Source organism: Echinops telfairi, unplaced genomic scaffold, assembly GCF_000313985.2.
Source record: "Echinops telfairi isolate 266 unplaced genomic scaffold, ASM31398v2 ScPeMD7_7419;HRSCAF=8457, whole genome shotgun sequence".
Classification (NCBI taxonomy): domain Eukaryota; kingdom Metazoa; phylum Chordata; class Mammalia; order Afrosoricida; family Tenrecidae; genus Echinops; species Echinops telfairi.
In genome coordinates this window covers 322,025-333,079 of record NW_022111319.1, presented here as the reverse complement: position 1 = coordinate 333,079, position 11,055 = coordinate 322,025, and the positions used below count along the sequence as shown (strand labels likewise).

The window sequence follows — 11,055 nt, the reverse complement described above, 5'->3', positions numbered from 1 at the left end:
TCAAATTGACAAGGGGTGGGTGATCTGTGGTAGTTATATTATCTGGTGTGCAACTTGAGACTATTAAGAGTGAAGGGGTGGGGTTTAGCCTGTCAATCAGGTCGCACCTTGATGACCTCACTCAGAGGCACTATGGCGATAAATAGCTCACTGGAGGCCAGACCCACTCTGTCTGCTTGACATTCCTGTTGACAAGCCAGAGGGAGCTAGGATGATGGAGCCAGAGCCTTGGAGCTGGAGGAGCCACATAGAGACCCAAGCCAGCACTGAGATGCTTCCACCACCCACTGGATCCACAGGACTTTCCACCCACTGGCCTGTGATCTTCCTGCATTCAGAGTCATTACATGTGTTGCGTGAGTCTGACGAGGAATTTACAGACTGGTGTCGGACATGTGGGCTAATATCGGACTTAGGGACTTGATCTGGATTGGGCTGGGATGTTTTCTTAATATATAATTGCTCTTTTATATAAAGCTCTTTGTTGTGCACATATGACTGTCTCTGGATTTGTTTCTCTAGTCTACCTGGACTAACACACCATCTGTTTTATTGTTGCCAGAATAGTTTGAAATCTTCAATGGTTTGTCCTCATTGACTGTTTAATCAAATGAGAACTCCTTAGCATGACATATAAAGCCCTTCATATCTGCTCCCAACTCACTTTTTGAGTCCTATAAAGGAAGCAGTGGTATTTGGCTCTTCAAGGTATGTACCCATTCACTTATTAGTTTTTCATATATGAGTTCTTAAGAATTTAACTTTGGTATTTGAAATATATTTTTAGTATTTTAGATCTGTGAACAATCAAATGTACTCACATTTTCCTACATCTAAGATACTAGTGTTTACCTCTAAGAAAGGAAATACTTCTCATTGATCATTACATTTATCTTGATTTCAGATGTTAAAATGTTGGAAAAAATAATTGTCTTAAATTTGGTGAAATATGATAGGTGAAAAAAATAAGTCAAAGCCACATAAAAGTGGTTTTTGAGTTATCTGTTCTTTTGCAACAATACTGCTACTAACCATTAGTATAGTAGTTTGAGCGATGGAGAGTTTACTATATCTGGAAAATCTGTTACAAAATAAAGAGGTCTGCTCAAATCAGTGTTTTGATCACTTATTGTATTGTGTAGCATTCAAAGTCAAATTGTTGGACTTCAGTGACAGTTAAATGTTCAGGCCTTTGTTGAGATGAGTTATTATGTCTCATTTGTCACTCTCCACTTGCCATTTCGATGAGTTTTTCTCTGTTAAATCTGAACAGATGCCAGCCTTCCTCGGAGGAAAGGTCTGAAGCCCCTCGACGAGTATAATATTCAATAGAAGCCTGATTCCAGATGACAACAAGAAAGTCCATGCAGTTACATTGGCTTTTGATGGCTATCTGTTTGAAAACACAATTATTATTTCAAAGCACAGTCTTCATTTACACATTCATTTCATAGAAAGTCTACTATATACAAAGTGGTATGTGTACCAAATACTTCGAAATATAAGGGGACTTCATGACAAATGGAATTGAAAGATAATGGACCCTTCCCATAATGTTTTGAAGTCTCCTCATAATTATGTTTCATACTTCTCTATAGCTTAAAACCAAAAGTCCCCATTATGCACATTAAAATTTTTAAATCCAAAACTTATTTGCAAAGTTTTTCTTTTGACTTTATTTTTCTTTTTGTTACAGGATAAGTTTACTTAAAAGAACATATGTTCTATATATTCCCAAAACACATGAGTCTTGTGTTTATATTTATCTCATGCCTTAGTGTAGAATCACTTTCTAATTGCCTCCATACCCCCAAAATATATTGTGGTTGGGGATTACATAGAAATCAAATTTTGACTAATATAAATCATAGTATGTATTAAAATGTGAAAAGACAGTTTAACTTGAATAAAAAGTTAAAAGTGAATTTGGGGGTTGTGGTCAGATGATGAGATAAATGACCTGTTATGCTGTTAAATAATCATATTTGATGATGAGCTAGAATATCAATGCTAATTTTGGGAATACCTGACTTAGCCTCTTCAGCATTTCAGCTCCAATACCAAGACCTTTTAAACAAATAATACAAAATGAAAACAATAAGTTGAAAATCTCACTTAGATTATTTGCTTTAGTTTAAAACACAAGAGCTCTGCAGCTAATAATTATATATCCTTAATATAGTGTGTTTAAATATTAATGGTTTTCATATCTCTTTTTTCATAATTGGAATATGCCTCCAAAGATTTTATCAAAAAGATTTTGGAGTTTACCTGAAATGTAACTGAAAAGAAAATTAGTTTCTATCATTATCATTTTATTATATGCTATATTTCACATTCATTTCTAGTCTAACCCCAAACACCAAAGCATTTCTTAAAAGTATTGCTGTGGTAGCTTAACTGTTGCTAATGAGAAATAATTTTAAAGTATTTTGTTATCTGTGGTTGGTAAGGTAATATAATGATGTTTTATGTTGATAGTGTACCTCTACAATCAGGCAATGGAAAAGAGGATAACTAATATCAGACTCAAAATATAATAGAATTACATAAACTAACTTGAAATACCACATTTATACTAAAACTACAATTTTAAAAGTATTTATAAGTAATACTAAATGTATTTTGACCTCGGTAAGCTTGTATGACATAAAAATCCTCTAGGTAAAGTAACTTGCCAGTCCACGGGTCATATGTAAAGTAGTACATGGCAAATCCAACGGTCACTGTACCAAGATGAAACAAGAGAGGGTACAAAAGTTAATGCTTTGCATCTAAGAATGTATTTCTACCACCACCACCCCGCCCGCCCCCCGCGGAATCTGGGTATTTAAAAAATTAAAGTAAGATGGTCTTGAGACAAAATTTCAAGCAATACACAAATACATAAAGTAGAGGGTTTAAGTCCCTTAAAATAGAAACTTAAAGAGGTAGGACTTCTTAACAGTGTTGAGTAGTATATTCTTCAGCTTTTTCCCTATGCCTATACAAACATAGGTTATGCCTCAAAAAATCAAAAAAGGTTTATATTCTTAATACTCTTGACCCAGCTTAATTGTCATTATATCCTGTCAAACTTTTTTGTAGTTTGTTTGCAGAGTAGGGAAAACATACTGTAGATTTAATGAGACAAATAACATATACTTTACCTGATGTATTATGTTGATAGTGTATTTCAGCAATCAGACAGTAGAAAAGAGGATTTTCTCCAAAGCCATCCCTGAGTAAATCTAAAATAATAAATTTGCATACAGTCAAAAAGTTTACAGTAATAGGTAAGAATATAGCTTGGTTCATCAAATATTTCATCTACCCCGACACTAGTATACAGCCTTTTTTCCCAAAAAAAACATTTTATTGGAAGCTAATATGGATATTGTTCCATAGTTCAATCACATCAAGCAGTATTATACAATTGCTACCACAGTTTCAAAACATTCTCTTCCTTCTTGAACATTTTGACATCAGCTCCCTCCCCGCCCCCTGCCTATCACCAACATTGTACCCCCCAGAAACTCTTATTGTCTATATATATATATTCATCAATTCTGGGTTTCATACACTGAAAAACGGGAAGGCATATAAACAAAAATTCAAGAGGTCCAACCCCAATAACAAAATACATATGAGATAAATCCCAATATGAGCAAACAGGACAGAAGATATCACGAAGTAACTGCAATTCAAAGATATACTGAAGTTCTAAGGTAAAAAGATGGAATGTGCTAAATAAGAATATTTTTACTTATTTTTGTTTTTAAGATTAATTGTCATATATTACCCTGTACAATATTTTCCTAACTATATGTGGGAACTTTATCACAGCGTAGTAACACAGTTTTGTTAGAGTGCTGTTTTCATCATGTCCATTACTTCCAACCTTACATTTCTTATTATTTCCATTAAAACAACAAGATAGAATTCTGTTATTATCATGTGTAAGATCATATGATTGTCATATCACATGATTGATCCATGGTCCATGCAGATCAAAGAGTTCTATTTCTGACCAAAGCACTAAGATTGCAATGGTAGGGCCTGGTCCAAAAGACCTCCAGAATATCCTTTCTTTCAAAGCTTGCTATGGATCTCTTGCCCAATATTGTAGTAAAACCATTTATCTCCTTGGTAAAATGTATTAAGTTTATTACAAGGAATTATCTTCCAACAAAGCCCACATGGAAGAAGCACAACAGCCTGTGTGATCAGCAAGTGTTGATGGGATCAGGCATCAAAGACCAATGATCTAGTGTGGAGTGGAGACCCAAAGCCCATCTGTAGACAATTGGACATCCCCTTACAGAGGGGTCACAAGGAAGAGAAAACCAGTCAGGGAGTAGAATAGCACTGATGGAACACGCAACTTTCCTCTAGTTCTTTAATGCTTCCTCCCCACCACTATCATGGCCTCAATTCTGCCTTACAAATTCGGCTAGACCAGAGCATGTACTTTGGTAGAGATAAGAGCTCGCAACACAGGGAGTCCAGGACAGATAAACTCCTCAGGACCAATAATGAGAGTAGCAATACCAGGAGGGTAAGCGAAAGACGGGGAGAGAAAGGAGGAACCGATCACAATGATCTACATATAACCCTTTCCCAGGGGTATCGACAACAGAAAAGTGGGTGAAGGGAGACAGTGGTCGGTGTAAGACATGAGAAAAAATTTTAATAAATTATCAAGGGTTCATGAGGGAGGGAAGGTGGGAGAGGGGAAAAACTGAGGAGCTGATATCTAGGACTCAAGTAGAAAATGATGGCAGCATATGTACAAATGTGTTTGACACAATGGATGTATGTATTGATTGTGATAGATGTAAGAGCCCCCAATAAAATGATTTTTTTAAAGGAATTATCTTCTCACTTTCCTAGGATTTAATAACATTTTATAAACTAAACTAATTTATCCTCTTAATCTTTATCTCCCTTATCTAAAAAGTTTATTTTAGAACACTAGACTATCCCATTAATATTGCTATCAAAATGAAGTAAATATTTTAGAACTATCTTGGGATTTTTCTTTTATCAATTTCATCCTATTATGATACTACCAACATAAACCACACCCAAACCCACTACCATCAAATTGACTTCAGCTCATAGTGGCCCTATAGGATAGAGAAGAGGTGCCCCACAGGATTTCCTGGGCTGTAAATCTATATGGAAGCAGTCTACCTCATCTTTCTCCCTTGGAGCAGCTGGCGAGTTTGAACCTGGCTGTTTAAGCAGTCTAATGTTTGACCTATTATGACACTAGGGTGCTTACTGCCAGTGTAAGAGATGTTAAATCATGCACCTCTTTTTGAGACAGTAACACTTCTCATTCTATATTTTGAAGATTTTGGGGGGTCTCTGGAAGCTGTATGGAACTCTGGTGCCACTATCAGGAAAGTATTACATTGCTAACCACAAAATCAGCCGTTTGAACCCACCAGCTACTCTGCAGGAGAATGAAGAGGGTATCGGCTCCCAAAAAGAGTTAACCTCAGAAACACTATGTAGGGTTGCTATGAGGCAGAATTGACTCCATGACAGTGAGTTTAATATCGCACCTCTAAAGGGGTGAGAGCCCTTAAGTCAGCGGTTCTCAACCTGTGGGTTGCGACCCCTTTGGGGGTTGAATCACCCTTTCACAGGGCACCTAAGACCATCGGAAACATATTTCCGATGGTCTTAGGAACCACTCTATCCATCTCCAGGCGGGTCCACCCACATGCAGATACGCCTACATATGAGTACTCGGCATTAAGACTTACCCATGCTTCAAGACAAAATTTCATGTGTTTGTCATTAGAAATAAATATTTCACAATATCTACATATTATTTTGTGACTAATCACTATGCTTTAATTGTGTTTAATTTGTAACAATGAAAATACATCCTGCATATCAGATATTTACATATGATTCATATGTAAATATGATATGATTCATATGATTCATAACAGTAGCAAAATTATACTTATGAAAGCAATGAAAATAATTTTATGATTGGGGGGTTACCACAACATAAGGAACTGTATTAAAGGGTCACGGCAAAAAAAAAAAAAAGGTCATGGCATTAGGAAGGTTGAGAACCACAGCCCTAAGTATTGATTTCATCAAAAAAAAAAAGAATTGTGGGTGGGTGGATACTAGAACACTGATAAAACTATCAAGTTTATACCTAAACAGATGGGTTTTGTTGTCATTTTCTTTATGTAACTTCCAAATATCCAAATAAAATTATGCATGTTTTGTTTTTTTCTATCTCTGAAAATACCAGAAAACACCTTACCTGGTACTGTTAACTTCACTGCATCTACCATGTTTTCACAAGCAGCCAATTCCTGTCAAAGCAGAGAAAACTTTCAGTTTTTGATTTGTTAGTACACTTTTAAGGTAATAACCATCAAATGCATTTATTCACTTTTGACAGTGTTAAAGTGGTTAAGTCAGACTTTACCATCTGTAAACTGCACAGCTCAACAAATACATGTATATCAGAGAGATTAAGTACTTGGATAACTCACTCATTAAGGTCATTGAGCTAGGTTACTCTGGTTCTAACCAGAAACTGGAAAACTTAAGAGTGTCTGAGCATTCTAAGTGGATATCCTGAAGTCTATGTATTATAAAATTTCTAGAAGATTGTGACATGTATTTCTCTTTCAGATGTTGTTCCTGACTCACCTTTAGACTTGGTTTATTTTGCTTTTTACTGTATAAGTAGTTTGGGTTTTTTTTTTAAATATACATTCTATTCTTTCCTTTTGATCTCATACTTGAAAATGTATCCCCCACTTCCTTTCTGTAAAAATATTCAGTCTTCTTAGGTTCTTAAAATTAAAAATTGATTTTTACGAAAACAGTATGGAACCCTAGTGGTGTAGTGGTTACAGGTCGGACTGTGATCTGCCTGGTCAGCAGTTAGAAACCACAAGCAACTCCTAGGGAGAAAGACTGGGCTTTCGACTTTCATAAACAATTACAATATCAGAAACCCACAGGGGGCACTATGAGTCAGCGTTGACTAGATGGCAGTGAGTAAGTTCTTTAATATTGTGTATGTGTGTGTATAATAAGTGAAGTAGAGTTTCATCTTTTATTTTTTTCTCAATTGCCCCCACACCATTTATTCACTAATTTGTAGTGTGTCCTGTATCGTAGTCTAAATTCTTATGTGTTGTTCGATGTCATTGATTCAATTCTGACCCATGGCGACCTTACAACAACTAAACACTGTGTAGTCCTGTGCCATTCTCACAATTGTTATTATGCCTGAGTCCATTGTCGCAGCCAGAGTGCCATTCTATCTCCTTGAGGGTTTTCCTCTTTTTCATTACCCTTCTACTTTAGCAAGCACGTTGTCCTTCTCTAAGGACCGCACTCTCCTGACAGCATGACCAAACTATGTAAGACCAAGTCTCGCCATCCTTGGCTCTAAGGAGCACGCTGTCCATACTTTTTCCATGACAGAACAGTTTGTTCTTCTAGCAGTTCGTGCTATATTTTCAATAGTCTTCACCACAATTCCAGTGCATTGATTCTTGTCTTCCTATTCTATGTCTAAGTTTCACATGCATATGAGACAGCTGAAAGTAACAAGTGCATGTTAGTCCTCAAAGTAATATCTTTACTTTTCAATACTCAGAAGTGGTCTTGGGCAGCAGGTTTACCCAGTGCAAAGTGGCAGTTTTTTTTCTTGACTGCTTCTTCCATGAACATTGTGCAAACAAGACAAAATCCTTGACAACTTCAACCTTTTCTCAATTTATCATGTTACCTATTGGTCCAGTTGTGAGGATTTTAGTTTTCTTTACATTGAGTTGTAATGCATACTGAAGTCGGTAATTCTTGATCTTCATTAGCAAGTGCTTCATGTCCTCCCCACTTTCTGCAAACAAGGTTGTCATCTGTATTTCTCAGATTGCTAATAAGCCTTCTAACAATCCTGATGCCACATTTTTCTTCGTGTAAGTCAGCTTCTCTGATTTTGCTCAGCATACAGATTGACTGAGTATAGTGAGAGGACACGACCCTGTCATGTACACACCTATCTGTCTGATTTTTTAAAAATCATTTCATTGGGGGCTCATACAACTTATCACAATCCATACATTTGTCAATTGTGTAAAGAACACTTGTACATTTGTTGCCCTCATCATTCTCAAAACATTTGCTTTCCGCTTGGGCTCTTGGAATCAGCTCCTCATTTCTCTTTTTTTTTCCCCCTCCCTCCCCATTCTCTCCTCCCTCATGAACCCTTGATAATTCATAAATTATTATTTTATCATATCTTACACCTATCCGATTTTAAACCATATAGCATTCCCTTTTTTTCTGCTCGAAGAACTACATATTGGTCCATGAACAATTTCTGCATGAGCACAATGAAGTATTCTGGAATTCCAATTCTTAAGTCATCCATAGGTTGTTATGACCCACACAGTTGAATGCTTTGGCATAGTCAATAAAACACAAGTTAACATTTTTTCTGGTATTCTCTGCTTTCAGCCAAGATTTATCTGACATCAGCAATGTTATCCCTTATTCTATGTCCTCTTCTGAATCCAGCCTGCACATCTAGCAGTATCATTAATGCACTGCTGCAACCGTTGTTGGATAATCTTCAGCAAAAATTTACTTGTATTTGATATCCGTGGCATTGTTCTAAAGTTTAAGCATTCCTTTGGGTAATCTTTCTTTGGAATGAGTGCAAATATGGATCCCTTCCGTCAGTTGGCCAAATTTCCTGTCATAGAGTAATAAGTGCTTCATTGGCTTCTTGAAACGTTTCAATTGGTATTCAGTCAAGTCCAGGAGCCTTGTTTTTCTCTAATGCTTTCATTGCAGCTTGAATTTCTTCCTTTAGCACCATTGGTTCTCGCTCATATGCTACCTCCTGAAATGGTAGAATGTGGTTTAGTTCTTTTTGGTACAGTGATTCTTTGTATTCTTTCCCTCTGTCTTTGATACTTCCTGCATCATTTAGTATTTTGCCTGTAGAATCTTTCACTATTGCTACTCGAGATTTGAATTTTTTTTATCAGTTATCTTAGTTTAAGACAGTTTTCTGACAACAAATGCAAAACTTTCCTCTTGTTTGTGTCGTTCCTGGCATATATAAATCATATGCCAGTCAATCATAGATTTTTTTTTATTCAAAAGCACCAATACTCATCCATTTTAACTCACTAATGCCTAGGATATTGATCTTTACATATTCCATGTCATTTTTGATGACTTCCAATTTTCCTAGATTCATACTTCACACATTCCAAGTTCTGATCATTAGTAAGTGTTTGCAGCTGTTTCTCTGTACCTTGAGTCGTGCCCCATCAGCACATGAAGATCTCGATGGCACCACTCCTACAGACTGCACCAGACTCACATCACCATGGGCGACTCCACCCAGAGCAAGACAGCAGCTTCTCCTCCAAACCAAGGGACCCATCCTCCTGCACTGTCCCAACAATGTTTTGCTTCCCTTCTACATTAGACTCTCAGTATCTGACAAGGTTTCAAAGCTCCGCATAAGGTTTTCAGTAGCTACTTCCTTCGAAGTGGACAGCTGAGTCATTCATTGTCTGTTCTTTGTCTGGAAGTTATGCTGAAACCTCTACACTTTGGGTGACTGCTGCCATTTGAAAAACCAGTGACATAGCTTCCAGCATGACAGCAGCACACAAACCACCATAGTATGATAAACTGACAGACAAGACTTATAGCGACTCTGTAAATCAGATTAGAACTGCCCGTGTGGGTTTCCAAGACTAACTCTAGGGGAGTATAAAGTCTCTCTCATCTTCAGACCATCTAGTGGTTTTGAACTACTGACCTTGCAGTCAGCAGCCCAATGTATAACCACTAGTAGTGGTAGAGGGTAGTTCTAAATACCAACAATGGCCACATGACCTGCTATAGACATGAGGGCTTCCTTTTGAGGACTTCCTATTTGCATGTATCCACTAAATATTTGTGCTTTGTTCACTTATAAAATATAAAGTAAAAGTGGGGTTAGTGCTTTTTTCTCTGATTTTCATGTTAGCTGTATCATGTTAGGAGCAAGTGCAATTTTATTCTTGTCTTTAGTGATTATGCATGGTTAAAGAGGTAGTTATTAGGTTGACAAGGGGTGATTGTTAGAGTAAATAGTGTCCAGTCACTGAAGACTTAATCTGTACATGTCAACAATACATGTAATGTGATTCATAGCTAGCCTACACTTGAATAATTTCCTCTTCTCAACAGTATGTGAAATTTTATACCATTGGATAAATTATTGAGACTACCAATAGAATTGTCTGTTCTTAGTCTGGAAGCTCTGCTAAAATATATTCACTTTGGCCGACCCTGCTGACATTTGAAATACCAGTGACATAGCTTCCAGCATCACAGCAGCTCACAAGACACCACAGTACACACTGACAGACAAATAGTACAAATTCTTATTTTTAAAATAAAAAATCCAAACTCATTGCCATAGGTTTGCTTCCAACTCATAGCATCCCTTTAGGGCAGAATAGTTTTATACCGCTGTAGATTTCCAAATCTGTAAGTCTTTACAGAAGCCGAAATCCTCATCTTTCTCCAGAGGGACTGATGAGTTTGAAATGCCAACCTTGCAGTTAGCAACCCAAAGTATAATCCACTATACCACCAGGGTGCCTGAAACTCATATATAATTAAGAGAAATTCTAAGCTTTCTATTCTGTTTAATTGATCTATATCTCTACCTATAACCATAGTATTTCAGTTACTTACAGGTTTACAATATGCAGTAGGGATATTACTCTTTTGGGAACTTTTAAGAAATGTTCACATGTTTATATTTCCAGGTGACATTTGGGGGGTTTCAACTGAGATTTCATTATACTTACAATGTAAACATCCTTTAAAGTATGCAAGGAAGACAGCAGGGTTAGATTATGTAGATCTTTGATGAGAAATTTGGATTTTATTCTTTTTTTAATTAAATAATCATTTTATTAGGGGCTCATTACAACTCATCACAATCCGTACATACATCATTTGTGTCCAGCACATTAGTACATATGTTGACTTCATCATTCT

At 36.6% G+C, this 11,055-nt stretch overlaps 1 protein-coding gene across 1 annotated transcript in view; it reads right to left on the bottom strand.

Annotated features, from left to right (window-relative positions):
- Positions 1-1,150: 1,150 nt before the first annotated feature.
- Positions 1,151-11,055, bottom strand: part of SATL1 (spermidine/spermine N1-acetyl transferase like 1) — a 15,597-nt gene continuing 5,692 nt past the window's right edge. The window contains exons 3-7 of the mRNA XM_030887584.2: positions 6,278-6,329; positions 3,132-3,230; positions 2,631-2,726; positions 2,027-2,067; positions 1,151-1,393 (exon numbers count right to left, since the gene is read on the bottom strand). Coding sequence (XP_030743444.1) covers positions 1,223-1,393; positions 2,027-2,067; positions 2,631-2,726; positions 3,132-3,230; positions 6,278-6,329 — 459 coding nt within the window. The 3' untranslated portion in view covers positions 1,151-1,222. The remainder of the gene's footprint in view (positions 1,394-2,026; positions 2,068-2,630; positions 2,727-3,131; positions 3,231-6,277; positions 6,330-11,055) is intronic.